This window comes from Eleginops maclovinus, chromosome 6 (genome assembly GCF_036324505.1).
Source record: "Eleginops maclovinus isolate JMC-PN-2008 ecotype Puerto Natales chromosome 6, JC_Emac_rtc_rv5, whole genome shotgun sequence".
Lineage (NCBI taxonomy): Eukaryota > Metazoa > Chordata > Actinopteri > Perciformes > Eleginopidae > Eleginops > Eleginops maclovinus.
This window is the reverse complement of record NC_086354.1, coordinates 11848335-11863432: the sequence shown is the minus strand read 5'-3', so window position 1 is coordinate 11863432 and position 15098 is coordinate 11848335. Positions and strand designations below refer to the sequence as shown.

General features: G+C 40.8%; 2 protein-coding genes across 2 annotated transcripts; both read right to left on the bottom strand.

Moving 5' to 3' along the window:
• Positions 1-2093: 2093 nt before the first annotated feature.
• fem1a (fem-1 homolog a) lies at positions 2094-5596 on the bottom strand. Its single transcript, XM_063886674.1, has one exon. It carries the CDS (start codon positions 5431-5433, stop codon positions 3580-3582), a length of 1854 nt encoding a protein of 617 aa, XP_063742744.1. The 5' UTR covers positions 5434-5596; the 3' UTR covers positions 2094-3579.
• Positions 5597-8280: 2684 nt separating this feature from the next.
• Positions 8281-10889, bottom strand: LOC134866434 (C2 calcium-dependent domain-containing protein 4C-like). The gene is made up of 3 exons (XM_063886616.1): positions 10781-10889; positions 9446-10218; positions 8281-9302 (listed from the first exon to the last, which is right to left on the bottom strand). The coding sequence occupies exons 2-3, from the start codon at positions 10184-10186 to the stop codon at positions 8751-8753; spliced, it is 1293 nt and encodes a 430-aa protein (XP_063742686.1). The 5' UTR covers positions 10187-10218; positions 10781-10889; the 3' UTR covers positions 8281-8750.
• Positions 10890-15098: the final 4209 nt, after the last annotated feature.

The window sequence follows — 15098 nt, the reverse complement described above, 5'->3', positions numbered from 1 at the left end:
AGCGTGTTTTAGAGATATTTTTGATTGAATTTCATGGTCATTTTTGTTTAGTTGTAGGCTTACTACCTGAGAAGTAGCTTTTTAGGCTTGGTCCCTTCCTCAGCCTAATTATATTAAAATGCCATGTGATCACTACAATACAATTACAATATTTGTCATTTTGTCCCATTATATTTTGGCTAAATGTCCAATAAACTATAAAACATGTTGGCAGCTAGTGAGAATGCATTACATGGAAATGGCTGCAGGCAAACAAAGGATGACTGACTGTAATTGCCAAGAAACACATTTTTATTGAGTATCTGACCTTTGCCTAATGATGTGAACAGCATGTTAAAATACTGACCATATTTCCGGATGGAATCTATTACGAAATAAAGATGAAATTGAAAACTAATAAATAACTTAAACACCACAATGCCATATTCTCTAACTCTAAAGCATGGTATATGGAGGAACAAAGCCTTTTGTTTTTTAAGATGTGCTCTTATTTAGGTCACATAACATGACAGAGCCGCCACAAGGCCAAAATCGAAGGTGTTGTTTGTGTGTGGTGTTGGCATGTTGCTTCAGGACTGTGGAGGAAGGAGGCTTCATGCTAACTTATTTGCTGATCCTCAAACAGCGCTCTGTAATAACAGGTTCAGCAAATCTGCCTGCATGAATTTCTGTTCATCCAGATACATTACAAATGTGTATTCAGCCCTTCCTAACAGCTTGGTAAAAATCACTAGTAACAAATCATGTTCTCTTTATTTGTGGCTCTCTGACACCATGATTGTTTGACAAAGTATGAGAAAGAGACGGGGGAAATGAATTCACTGCCCTCAAGCTTATTGCAAGCTACAGTTCTTGAGTGTATGTATGGACTTCAAGACACAAAGGCTGCCTGTTTGACTTTCTTTGTTGCTAGTGACATCTAGTGGTTACTATCATGTGATGTTGCATTAACTTGAGATTGGAAACATTTTTACAAAAGGTTCAAGAATCTAGGATCAGGTAAGACAGTTTGTTTTGTTGCTCTGAAAAAAAAAACATTTTAAGTTAATGAATCTAAAGATATGCACTGAAATTACTACAAATAACTTTTTTTATGTTAATACTGTATGTACATACGATGCTGTCTTTGACCTGTTAACACCTGTCCTGCTTTTAATGTCAACTTTTTAAATTGACATCCAATGATAACCTCAATCACCTTGCACCCTTAACAGAAAGGTCAGAGGTCAGCTACATGAGAGCTCTCAGACGTATGATCTTATTTAGGAGGGTACATGTACAGAATGTCACAGGGACTTGAACCCCTTCTTACCAGCTGCTGTATCCCTATACTCACAGCATGACACCAGTCACATGTACAGTAACAATACCACATTATCAATATTTTTAGTTCAGCTTATTATCCAGAAATCCTTGACTATAAAATAAGCGAGATCCTATTATGTCTGTTTCCTGTCTCTGTTGTCTGTGTGCAATCTCTGCCAGAGACCCTGTGACATGTCTCACTGTATAGCGTTACAGTATTCCCATTTCCAGAGTTTAAGCTAGGGCAATAGATCCCTAAAATTAGCAGGGTAAGTGTCCTGTCTCTACCGCTGCCCTGCAGCAGTGACGTTAATTGCAGTCTATTTATACTTTGCAAGTGTGGGAGTCAGAAAGATCACGTTTCTGTTATGCTTTATTTCTGTGCCCTCAAGTTTATGTCTGCAGAGCAGTGGAAAGCCCATGTTTGGTATACAGATGTGAATTAAAGAGCTGCCATTATTTATTTTTTATATCTTGTTAATGTAACACTTTGTATGAACTCTAGAACAACTCTAAATGGGATAATGTTATAGACTTGGCTGCTCTGTCGGGTTGGCAGGGTTTTTATGTTCTGCTACTGCCACCATTCTATACATCCAAATATATTTAATGATGCTCTTATAATGCAAATGCTGCCATTGTAAGCAGAAGCACTCAAGTTGAAGAAATACTGACAAACCTGAGGCACAGAGAGATTGGTTTTCAATTTTCAGATACTTAATGCTAATTTTCCATGACATCAGAAAGATATTACACATGTATAAAAGACACAGCGAAACTTATGAAAATTATGGTGTGATACTGAATTTTATTCAAGTATCTCTAACTCACTTTTGTTCTTGAGTTACCATCAGTTAAATGAATCAGTTGAGAAAGACAAAGGCAGCATCAGTTCAAAGCCTGAATGTAATTCCATTTTGGGTTTAGAGCCTCTCGGTGTGCATTCAACTTGGTGGTGCTTAGCACAGACGAATGACTGACAAACATTCATGATAACACAAGTTGAACAAATGAAAGAATTAAAATAAGACTAAGACGCAGGAACCGCCTGTTCCATTTCTGTGAACTGCATCTGAGGTTAAAGGGAAGATTCAGTCCAAACCAGAATTTACACATGATCTCAGACAGTTAATGAGAGGCTTTAACCCCATAGATATAAAATAAAAAAGGGGCTTACATCTCTTTTATCTTCCCAAAATGCCCTAGTTCTGAAGATGCTTCTTTGACTGAGTGAACTGAATATCTTTGGCGACGTTGAAATAACCCAGAAGAGATGTAGGCACATCTTTGGGCTCTAGTTTAAAAAGTGTTCATTCGACAAAGGCCGAATTGTTAAGAAAACATTCATAAATTAAAAGGATACCATTTCCCTATCGAAGAGGCCGCCCCAGGTTTGAGCCATTATCCTGTAAAAATAAAATGGAAATACTGGATAATAATCCCATGTAAATCTGTTTGGTATATCAACAAACTGCAAAGGTAAAACATGTGAGGAGACTGGGGAGTGTTTGCCAAACAATAAATACAAGCTCTTTGTCCTTTCAACATTTGAGTTCCTGATCCCTGTGTCTTTACTTTTGCTCGTAAATAATAAGGAGGATAACTTGGTTGCTTTTCATTTTGCCACCAGATTGCAGTCTGTAACAGAACATAGCTCCATGGCTGACATTTGGCACTGCAATTTCAAACACCTTCCAATTTCAAAGAAAAATAGCAGATGGTTTATGTGAATAAGACGGACTAGCAAAAAAAAAAAAATACCAGCAAGCAAGTTTGGGAGGTTGATTTAGTCAAAACACTTCCTTTCTGAATGAATTTGCAAAACCACAAATGAGCTTACATATAATCTATTCTTCATGCATGTTATCTGGCAGGTTTGATCAGATGCAGTACAATTAAAACATCTTGCATACAGTCCAGCCACCACTAAACACACACCAGCACCATCAAACTGTAGCCTAAGTCTCCTTTTAAAGGGGAAAAAAAGAGGAAGTTTCAAATTGAAGTTTCACCCAGCTTTAAATAGCAGTAGAAAACAACATTTTGTTTTAAGTCCATGTGACTTAATGTTAGAATTAAGTGATAACTGACCACAGGATAGATGTTTATTGCTATGGTTTGGTCTGACAAGTTTTGTGGGGCCAGGAGCAAAGCAGAGGCCAAAGGGAGACACAGATGAGGAGAATGGTGTGGGGAGTGGGAAGTTTGTGCCAAGTCAAAGTGGACAACAGGGAGAATAGTGCTGGGTTGGTCATCGGGGGACAGAAGTGCAAGTCAGTGCAGTTCAATGAAAGCCTCCATCTCCTCAGAGATGAGTCCCCTGTAGGGCAGTCTGTGTTTTTCAATTGCACGCGCCGCCAGGCACTGAAGGGTCACGTAGTTCAGTGGGTAGAGGGCCGGATGCCCGCTGCTCTGCTCATCCAGCAGCTCATAGGCTGTCTTCCTCTGTGCATTAGTAGCGTCAAAGTGAGCCCCGGCTTTCATAAGTAGTGCCATAATCTCCGGACAACCGTTGTTAGCAGCAATGTGCACAGGCGTGTTGTTTTCACTGTCACGTGAATCCACGTCTGCCCCACACTCTAGGAGCAGCGCTGCCACTGCCTGGGAGGGGAAGCGGCCCACAGGGTAGCGGCCCACAGATGTGGTCTCTTTATCTACAGCCATGTGGAGAGGAGTGAAGCCACTGCGTCCTCGAGGGTTCAGCTTTAGCAGGCGATACACTGTGTGCTTTTTCTGATGCTCCTGCTCCGGGCTGCACTCAAGCTTCTCAAGTAGAAAGATGAGGTGCAGGATGATGGAAAGAGCTTTGGTGAACTGAGGAGCCTCTGGAGGGTTGTCCCTCTGCGCCACCGCTCTCTCTACTTCCCTCACACTTTTCACCAGCACAGTCATGAGATCATGGAAAGTGACACGTGTTGATAGGGTGCCTTTAGCCCGGTCTTGAAGAACAAAAGAGAAAAGCTCTGCAAAGGATAGGAAGCTGGAGGCTGTCATGGGACTGAGAGGGTCCAAGTTGCTCTGCTGCATGTCTAAAGCATATTTCCACAGGCTGATGCAGCGTTCAAAGTTGCCAGAGTCAGCATACACAGCTCCCCTGTAGCGGATGTAGTAGGAGGTGTCTGGGTGGGATGGGCCCAGGATGCGCTCTCGAACCAACAAGGCCTGCATCCTCATTTCGTCAGGATCTGTGATCAAGGCTTCCAGTTCCTCTGCGGTGCTCACCTCCTGTGCGCAGCCATAGGCCGGGATAGGAGGACCAGGCGGAGGCTTAGCTAGGGATCCAGATTTGTCCCCTGGTTGTCTCAGCTCCATGGCCCTTCTCCAGTACCTCATCGCCCCCAAAAGATCCCGTTTTTTGTCCACAAAAGTAGCCCCAAGGAGTTCAAGTGCATCGATTCGTTCCTCTCTGGAGGTGCGAGGCTGGTGGGCGAGATATTCTACAATGTTGGTGTGACCTGTAACACTTGCAGCCAGGAGTGGGGTCATTCCATATCCATCTCTCTCCATGCGAGCATTGCACTTTAGCAGCATCTTCATGATGTCCAGACTGCCTGACTCCGCACAGTCGTGCAGGGCGGTGTTTCCTTTGACACTCTTGCGGTTGACATCTGCACCTCGTTCCAGGAGGAACTTGGCTATCTCCTTGTGGCCCTTATAACAGGAGATCATGAGGCAGGTGTGGCCATGGCGGTTGGCTACCTCCATGTCGGCTTTGTGCTCCACCAGGTAGCGGACGATCTCCAGGTGACCGTCAAAGCAGGCAGCTCGGAGCGGCGTTGAGTTAGTTAGTGTTGCGTTGTTCACCGAGGCACCGTGTTTCAGTAGCGTCTTCACCACAGGCAGGTGACCGGCGGCAGAGGCTGCCCACAGCGGAGGAGCTCCCTCGATGGTCTCGCCGTCAAAGTTAACAGCCCCCCCGAGTTCAACATTTGCTTTACAATGTTCAAGTAGGTAGTCTACAACTTCTAAGTGTCCGTATCGAGAGGCTATCAAAAGAGGAGTTCCTCCCTGGGTTTTCTCCTCGGCTAAAGTCTCCAGCTCCTCAGGAGTTTTGTTGCTCAGCAACTTCTGGATAAGTTTCAGCTTACCATCTCTCGCCGCGTTGAAAACGGCCGTCGGTATATCCATTTTACTGGCTGTATGCTGCCGCGCAGGGCACCAACCCCATAACCACTCGTTAATGGAAAAACTGGCGAGTCCTGTTTTAAATAGTAGACAGCAGGAATCTTAGTTTGGAATCGGTTTCTTGCTCACATCTTTCTGCCATTTTGAGGGTTCTGTCAAGATGGCGTTTGTGTTGTTTGACAGGTCTATGTTTACGGTTGCGGCGAGGCATTGTGGGTGACGTAGTTTTGATGGAATTCCTTCTTCCTAAAGCAGAAGGCGTTTTACTTCATACAGAACTGCATTTCCCATGATGCATGTGACTTCAATGACCTACCAGCTGATGGGTTCGTTTGTTATGGTTGTTCATAAGGACAGGGAGCCAGCTGATCCCCGCTCACAAACCTAACTCAGAAAGTACTCAGTTTAGGCGGTAAATTCATTTCCATCAACCAGGCTACGTAAAAACGGTGTGTTAAACAGTAAAAACAAAGACATTCGATCGTAGAGAGTGGGGTTCCCATGGATATCCCTGCAAGTGATATTCAAACAATGCTGCAATAATGTGTGTTTATACTGATAAATTAAGAGATAGATTCTTACTTCCTAAATGCACATTTTTGTATCAACACTTTTTCAATCTATAGGCCTACCATATGGACTTTCTTCCGGTTACATGGTGATCACAAAAGCAGAAATGTACACGAATGTTAATATCATTGTTTACGCTTGAATCACAAATTACCCCAAAACAACAAACAATACACTTAATATAGTTTCAGTCATGAGCCAGGCTAAAGAACAGCTGAAATGATCAGCACTGTCAGATGACACAGAGACCTCATCATCTGCAAAAAATGTGCTTGCAACAGCCTCAGGCTTCTGCAGTCATGTCACAAGAATAGTGCAGTGAATAACAAGGTGGCTGCACCATACTCCCTCATTAAGAACAGAACTGTAAATATTGTTTTGGTATCATTGTCTCTGGTGGATTAATTTTAATTATGTAATTGTAGGAAAGACAGCACAGCATTTTGGTGATTATTTTGTGTATGTCGACTAGGTAAGTAATTGTTTCCTTTTAACGTACAGTGCAATTCCAATTGCACCCAGATAACTGTCTCATCTTAAGAACACTATGAAAAAAGACAGAAGTTTACAGCAAATAAACAGGAAAAAGTATTTTTCATGTGGAATTAAGATGGGAACATATATGGCTGTTCAGAAAAATCTTGAGGAGATCACATTACTCTATATTAGAATGCAAAGCCAGTTGCCAGAATATTGATTTGAATATTGATGTGTATGATGCCGTGCCTAACATTCAGTTGAATTGCTATATTGACTTTTTCTTCTGCATCACAAAGATCAGGATGACAGTAATGTTGAGTTCTATCTAAAACCAAGAGATGGAAACCAAAACACTTTCTTGAAAAAATTGTAAATGTGTATGTATTTTTTTTATAGTACAAAAACAAAAAATCTGAAATACAAAGTGTATCTTAAACTAAGCTCACCTAATTTAAACAGATTAAACAAAGTGGAAATCCAGGACACATCAAACTACTGGAGGGTTAAAATATATAATTGCTTTGCTGGAAGCAAGAATGTGTGATATTGATCTTTTAACTGAACACATTTCCTTGTCAAATAGCAGATGTTTTTGTCACTTGATTTAAATGACACATGTCAAGCTTATCTTTAGCAATGTATCCTTTAAATATGAAAATATCACATCCTGACTTGCAAAATGATGGTGTATAAAACATCAGAGAACCAAGCTCTCCTGTTTTGTCTACTGATTGACCCATGGAATATTGGTTTTAACATAACATCAATATGTCTGGCTGTGACCTGACAAACAGAACAGACAGAAATATTTCATGTTGATTGAACCAAGGAGACTTAGTTAAGACTTTGGCAAAACATGTTGTTTCCACAAATGACATAGAAGTAAGAATTGAGAAAATACATTTTCAGTGACTTTAATAACCGTGGGGGAAAAAAGCTGATCATGATTATAGGCTGATTTTATGCGTAATTCAGACATTATTGGACTATTACTTTTAATTAAATTGCCTCACCAAGTCTACAGAGGCAATACGAATTACAACATGTTAGAATTTGTTGCATTCAAGACTGTGGGAGATAAATTCAATTTAAATAAATGTATTAAGCCCAGAGATGTTTGCGTCCCACACCATTGCTTGTTGTGACTTATTTTCGTGTGGTAACAGCAGTTGATCTATTAAATTTCTCTCTTTTTCAGGGTCATAGAAACGCATGTTGCATATGAAGAAGGGAGACATCCAGGTACGTTAAACAGTCAATAAGAAATTGCCAAGAAAGTATTTTGATGCTTTAAATGTATTACTTCTAGTATTGTGAGGTGTCATTCTGATGATTCACCAGTAGAGGAGGCACTAATGCTGGGTAGGCTAATATTGATTGGGACCAGCTTTGCCTGACAAAAGTATTTGCGGGTACACATAGAATATGTTTTGTACATTTTTTCCCTCAAATTAATTTACATTTATCAGCCAAAGTATTGAACTTATAAATCAAGACATGGCCTCACTGTACACATGAATTAAAGAACAACAACATTTTCATGTTAGTAACCACGATTGCCATCCTTAATAACTATTTAAACGTCACTGATGGAGGGCCTGAGAAGCAAATATGTTTTAAAAATTAAACAGGGAGTTTGAATGCACAGATAGACAATTGTGCGTGCAGAGGACTTAAAGTCTTAATAAGGATCAGTGAGAGTTTAGTGTTTTTATTCTTACGTTCAAAAGCATGTAACATATTAACATTACACCCACTAGCAAAATGCATTTTCTAAATATAAACTCTTTCAACTGCACAGAGGCTTTATTACCATCCACAGGAACGTGCAAAACCCACACGTAATATTACTACATTATTACAACAACTACAGCTCCAACCCTAACAAGATCATCACTGCATTACAGCTGACATTTTATTGAGGCACAGAATTACAATGCTCATGAGAGAATGCAACACATTATGTAACTCAATACTTCAAGAGAAATACAAAAAAACAAGGACATTTTTTCACTTTTCACATTGCTGATATACTGATAATCTTGGTACTTAACCTGGACAGTGATGAGCAGGAATTTTAATTCTACAGAGGCTTTTTGTCCCTTGATATACATAACACAGTGTGCAAGATACAACTCCCTTGTCATCGGTAACTTTTCACCTGCCCAGTATTTATCACATATGTTCAGCAAGGTAAGATGGACGCCATGAGAAGAAGAGCCCCTTAAGATGTGGAGCTGCTTTTTTTCACCGCACTTGACAGAGGCTCCCTAGATGCCTGACAGCAGCTCACTGAGCAGCACTTCCCTTTCTCCTAGAAGCACATTTCTCCTCAGACTGGTTCCTTTGTTCACTACCTTAAACTTCATGGCCATGCTCTTTACTTGTGCCTGGGACAGCTCGTCAAAGAAAAAGTCCTCGTTGAAAACTGGATTCCTGCTATTCTTGATGATGGTGCTCCTCTGTTTTTGCTGCTTGCCAGGGCTCAGGTAGAGTGCCACACAGCAGTTGATGCTTTTAAGGTCCGTTTGCCTGTCATAAAGGGCCTCGGCCGTCAGCACGCGCACCCTCAGACGAGCTGCCTCTGGCTCGTAGTGTGTGCTCAGCCGCAGTGTCCCCCCCTTGTGGAGGTTGATGGTGTGCTCGCGCTGCAGGAGGTCTGAAGCTACACCCTTTGAGTTGTTGCTTTTACATCCACGAAAGGCTGGAGATGGGGGGCAGCGCAGGCGGCGGCGTTGCATGTTGGGACTGTTGTCTGCTGAACTGCATTCGTCAGTGGAGAGAGAACTGTGGCGCGCCAGAGATCGCTTGGCACGAGACACCTTGAGGGAGGGACAAAAAGGAACTGGTTAACACACAGAAAGAAGCCTCATGGTGAATCAAAAAAGAAAAAATACTTTTGTAAACACATTTCAGCTTCATGGCAGCCATTCGCTATACACACTTATGCTTAACAGGGCCTGACCTTTGCTTGTGTCTCCTGGTGTATGGAGCGTAGGAGAGAGGCAGAGCGGGACAGGAGAGGGGAGGTAAAGGGGGACGACTCTGCTGAGGAGCAGGTGTCGCTCTCTCCACCGCTAAAATAGCGGTAGGGATTGGAGTCAGATGGGGCCAGAAGGGTCCCCCCTTGGGAGCGCCTCTGGGAGTTTGGGGAGGTGAGAGGGCTACCCGGGTCGCTGTGGAACAGGCTCTCCTTGCGGCGGGTGTGAGGAGACTCCACCAGTGTGGAGAAGCCATATGAAGTCTGGGCTTTGGGGACATACGGCAGAGACATTGCAGTCTGTGACTGAGGATCAGCATTCGTGTTGACACTGGCCCTGTCCCCAGATCCGGCACCTGGCTCATCAGCACTCTCTATTTGGATGATGTGACGGTTGGCTGACCTCTGGAGATTGCGTGTGTCTCCTCCCAGGCGTGAAAAGAGGCCAGGGCTGCTGGGGTTGTTGCTGCTCCGAGCTTTGGGGCTCTGGCTGCAGATGGCATGGTCAGACACAGAGGGTCGTAATGTGGAGCAGTTCTTTGGCTCGTGGATTGACTCATCTGGTGGGCAGCAAATAAGTTTGGGGGGAATAAAGAAATCAGGAATCTTTCCTGGAGTGAGTACATTGGCATAGACAGAGACAGGAATGGCCTTTATTGTCTGAGGGGACCTAGCGTTTGTCCCACTGCTCTCCACAGAGCTGCGGAGCTTCTCCAGAAGCCACATGCCCACTCAGACGCCTCCGCTCACAGTTAACTCTGTCGATAGAAAAGTGATGCGTGAAGAGAAAAAAAGCACATCAAATGATAACAAACAAACAAACTCAAGAGAATCACAGCTTAGTGTTGAGGTTTACTAAATATCTTCTCAACATGAAAATGTGTTCATATAAGTGTTGTAGTAAACCATATTTTAAGACGTGCAGCAATAAGTTACAGGAAAAGAGAGGAGTGACGGTTAAAGTTGCAAACAATTCCTTGAAAATGTGGACTATGAACAAGTTAACCACCTCTAAAGATCACTTTAATCAAATGTGTAATCAATGCGCAAACACAATGAGATAACAAAAATAATCCTTCAAGTCTCCTCTAAACGATTTACACGATCGTTAATAAGATATTTTTCCTCTTCAATAAAGTCAGCTTCTGTAGCAAATCAAATTCATTATTATTATTAAAATCACTTAAACTTGTTGGAATTTCAATTGATAATTGCAAGTCGTCAATTCAATGAGCAAAGGCGATTATGAATAACTTTTTTCATCAAACAAAGCATCACTAACATACTTCGCGTTTCACATCGAACACGAAATATACCAACCTGTTGGATGTCTAACTCTTTTTCTCTGAAAATGTATCGCCGTGCTGCGCTTCTCTTCAAATGTTCTGTGCGTAAAAGGTACTCTCCGTTTGTTCCAAATCGCTTGGCAGCGGTAAAAGGCTGCTAGATCAGGCACGCGCGCTTTATAAGACGGGGTCTCTGACTTCTGAGCCAATGAGAGGGTTGTAAATGCTCCCCATGATATTTACCATTAAACTATTCCCCGTGCAGGCACAGAAGAACAACTCATTTAAAGGCTGTTGTTTCATCACCCACAAAGGCTTTCAAATTATGTTTCCATATCTCACGCCTCATTGATTTTTAGAGGGAGCTTCATGGTGATTTAATTTGGTTTCACGTGACTATTCTATCGTATTGTTTTCTCCAGATGTAAGGTGCAAACAGATAGACACCTTTATTTGGTTTCCTGGTGGCAAACTGATGATGATGTGGAGTGACACTATGCTGTGTTCATGACTACCATCAAGTCATTACCAATCATAGTGGAGCACACAACTTTAGTCTTTACTCATAGGAGGAGAGGATTTTGTACAGGCAGTGGACAGAAAACAAAGAAAAAACGTCACTGTAGTGCAATACTCTCTGCTGTTAATAAGTCTTTAAAATCATTACAGCTAGTCCGGAACAAAGAGAAAAGCTCACATCAGCCTACTGTGCCTTTGAAGTCCCCACACTTCCTTGCAGTTGGTTTTGGGATTGTTTCCTAAAATCGCAGTGTTTGTCCATAAATCTTGTCATAGACATGCCACTGACTTTCATACATTGCCAGGATGTGTCCTTTGTTGAGCAGTCACATCCACAGCATTTCAGCTGCTTGCTAAACACAAACATTTTCAGAGACCTGCTGGGAAGATGCTGTCTGTAGTGTTGGACCCAGTCTCTGGAACAGACTCCCTGTTCATCTGAGGACATCGGCATCAAATGAGGTGTTTAAACTGCTTTTATCTTAAAAGTGCCATTTAGAGCTAAAAAAGCTAACAAATTAACTTATCTGTTGTTTTACAGATATTTAAAGTATAATAGTGAATTGGTTATCATTTTTAAAAAATAATCAAATGCAACATTTTATTTTACTAATCTTTATGCTATGTGAAAGTAAACTTAATATCTGGGTTTTGGAGTGATATTTGAAGGGCTAAAACTGTATATTTAAATATTTTCTGATATTTAACAGACCAGAAGATTCATCAAGAAAATGATGAGCAGATAAGTTGAGAATATATATTATGAAAATTATGTTTGTTGCAACCGTAGTGGTATTAACTACTTCAGCACTTCTGCCATTATTTAAAAAAATATTCCCTTTTGTTCTCTACATTTAAATCTTAGGCAATATTTTTCAGCATATATGCATTATATTAACATGTAGTTGTAAGCAGATGTAGTGTAAAGCAAAGTGTTAAAGTGTTATATATAATTTTAAGTGGTTTGTACTCACATTAATCATCCAGAACTGCTTCCCTTGTGTGAAGGAAGACCTAACACTATTGTCACAATTAATTTTCATTTCAGTACGCCCAAACATGCCAAGCCTAGGCCGCATCATTTATGAAAAAGCTGCCAAATTACATAATATAGTAACAGGGGACAACTACAAAATAATGATCACACAACAAAAAACGTTATTTCCATTCCTTTTTATTCAATGTCAGCTGAAACAGATGCACAATGCTTTGTAGGGACATACTGTACAGTCAGTGAATATAAGGTTTGATAAAATGTTCTTTGTTTTCCGTTTGGACCAGTATCTCCGAAGAATGTGTTCAACCCACTGTGTCTTTTACCAGGTGTTAAACATGGAGGTGGATCTGTCATGGTATGAGCAGCCATCTCGTAGGAGTCATTTGGACCAATTTATGCTGTCCTTGTATGATATATTTAAAGTAGAAAACCCCCCACACCTTACAATTACATATTTTTAGCTTTTTTAAAATACATTTTTCCAATCCAGAATGACTCTGTTTGTATGTTCACACATATGACAGGAGCATTTAAATGCTGTTGTTTATATTCACACATTGCTGGCCTGTGTGTGAGTCTAAACTGTTATATTTGCTTGTTTATTTCTCCTAGCGGTTAGAACCTGCTTGGCTGGTAACACTTTTCCCATTTTCTTTGTCCTTTGGTTAAAGTGTATTCTCCCGTTTAAAAAAAACATCTAACACTTATTGTTTGAGTTGAGTGGGACGTGACCACAAAAACAGGAGAAGGTGACTGAATCTGTAAAAAACAACCTACATTTTAATTAAAATCTGTAAATACCAATTCCAAGTAGCCCATCTAGCCTTATTGAGTTTGAGTGGTTCAAAAGCAGGTGTACCTGGAAGACAAATACTCAAAAGAGACCTTTAGCTGTAACTGCTGTCAAAGGCGGTTCTACAAAGACCCACATAAAGGTTCAAAACACTTGTGCAAATTAAGCCATTCATGCTATTCTTCTGAAATAGATTGTAGTCAATTAAAGATTAGTAATGCGCCATTAGATTAGCGCATCAGGGCTACGATTCATCCACTGGGCGGCCATCCATTAAGACATTCGATCTGTCAACTATTTACTGATTCCATAGAGAATTCTTAGATTCACAACACCACTATTATGTTTAAAAAACATCGTCACAATATGCCTCGGTGAGTCAATCCATCAATATAATGTACTTATAAGATAGTATTCCATATATTTTATTTGTATAACCACTAAAACAAAAAAAGTATTACAATAGCTTTGATATTACTTGTCATATTATGAAGAATTATTGAGATTGTGGCGGGCTTCAGTTAAAATATAAAAGTAATAGCTACATCACAATCTTCTTCATTAAACATGTTGTTACTGTGTCAGTTTCCTCATATATTATTCATCGTTACCTATCCAATTATCACATGGGAAGTGCCACACTTCCTCTCACCTTATTCTATTTTACACACACACACACACACACACACACACACACACACACACACACACACACACACACACACACACACACACACACACACACACACACACACACACACACACACACACACACACACACACACACACACAGTTAAGTGACTGACAGCTTTTATTGGACCTATAGGCTGGTGTGCTTCTGGTTTTAATGAGGCCTTTCACACTTCATTGATTCTGAGTCCACAGCACTTTTGAGTAACTATCTTTATTGACACACATAGCCGTGCACGTCACTGTAGTTGACCATCAGCTGATTAAATTATCACCAATCCTGAAAAAAATGTGGGCGAACCCATTAGTGTTGTGTGTTGCTCCTTCTGCAACCTGTTGCTGGCTATGGGTTTTCCCCGACTGTGTACAAGGTAAAGATTGCAATGCGACTTTGGGACAGACATTCATGGTGCACAGAATAACAATACTGTGCTGATGTTAGTTTTTTAACTGTTTGATTTGATCCAGAGAATTCAAAGCCTTTTGATACCTCAAAAGAGTGAGTGTGGTCCTTATGGACTACAACACATTTGTGGAAGAAATCTGAGAGGAATTAAAGTCACTCTGGATTCACATGTTGTCTACTGGCGTTTTGATATTATGAACTGTCATAAGGTTTGGCTCTAAACTGCTCAGCTCTGTTGATTGAATGTCCTTTCTGTGTGTGTCATGTCTCATAACATTTCCTCCCAGGAAGATTCAAATAGAAATCTGCAAAGTACGACACACTGTGAGTGGTTGCTATGAGTTCTGAACCATTCAAAATCTAAAAATAATAATTGCCTCAATAAACAACTGTGGCTGTACTATCTTAAAGTGACATACTGTTCAGTATTTTAACTTTTCATATGCTCACCTAGAATCACTCTGTACCCGTCATCCACTCACAATATTGCAGAAACATGAAAACCTTAAAAAAACTATAACGGTTGGCCTATTAAGTTTAAGGGCTGTTGTTTTCTTGGTTATCAATTCAGAACTAAGGTATAAACAGGACACAGGGTACAGTAGGATCTGCTCACCGCTGGATATTCTTTGTTTTCTTTATGAAAGGCCTTTACGAATAAATTGATCCCACATCAGAGGGATATAGCAGCTCCATCTCCTAACCCTAACCCAAATGTTTTTCTGGCACAATATGTGCCGGAATTGTAAGTGAAAGAAGCTATTGATTTCAGTACTCATTACATGGATCGCCAATGTTGGGGGTTGTATTCCTCTCTGAGAAACTGAAAACTTAAAGTAAATGTCATGTGAAATGTCGAAGGGATTACAGCACCTACAGTATTTTGCATATGTATTTTAGAACATTACCATTCCAGATTATCATGAGCCACATAAAATACTATTTTC

Excerpts from the sequence above, each read along its gene's own strand:
- fem1a (XM_063886674.1), bottom strand. The coding sequence starts at position 5,433 with ATGGATATACCGACGGCCGTTTTCAACGCGGCGAGAGATGGTAAGCTG.
- LOC134866434 (XM_063886616.1), bottom strand. The coding sequence starts at position 10,186 with ATGTGGCTTCTGGAGAAGCTCCGCAGCTCTGTGGAGAGCAGTGGGACA. Across the intron at positions 9,303-9,445 it reads ACCAGGAGACACAAGCAAAG|GTGTCTCGTGCCAAGCGATC; the intron begins GTCAGGCCCTGT and ends CCCTCCCTCAAG.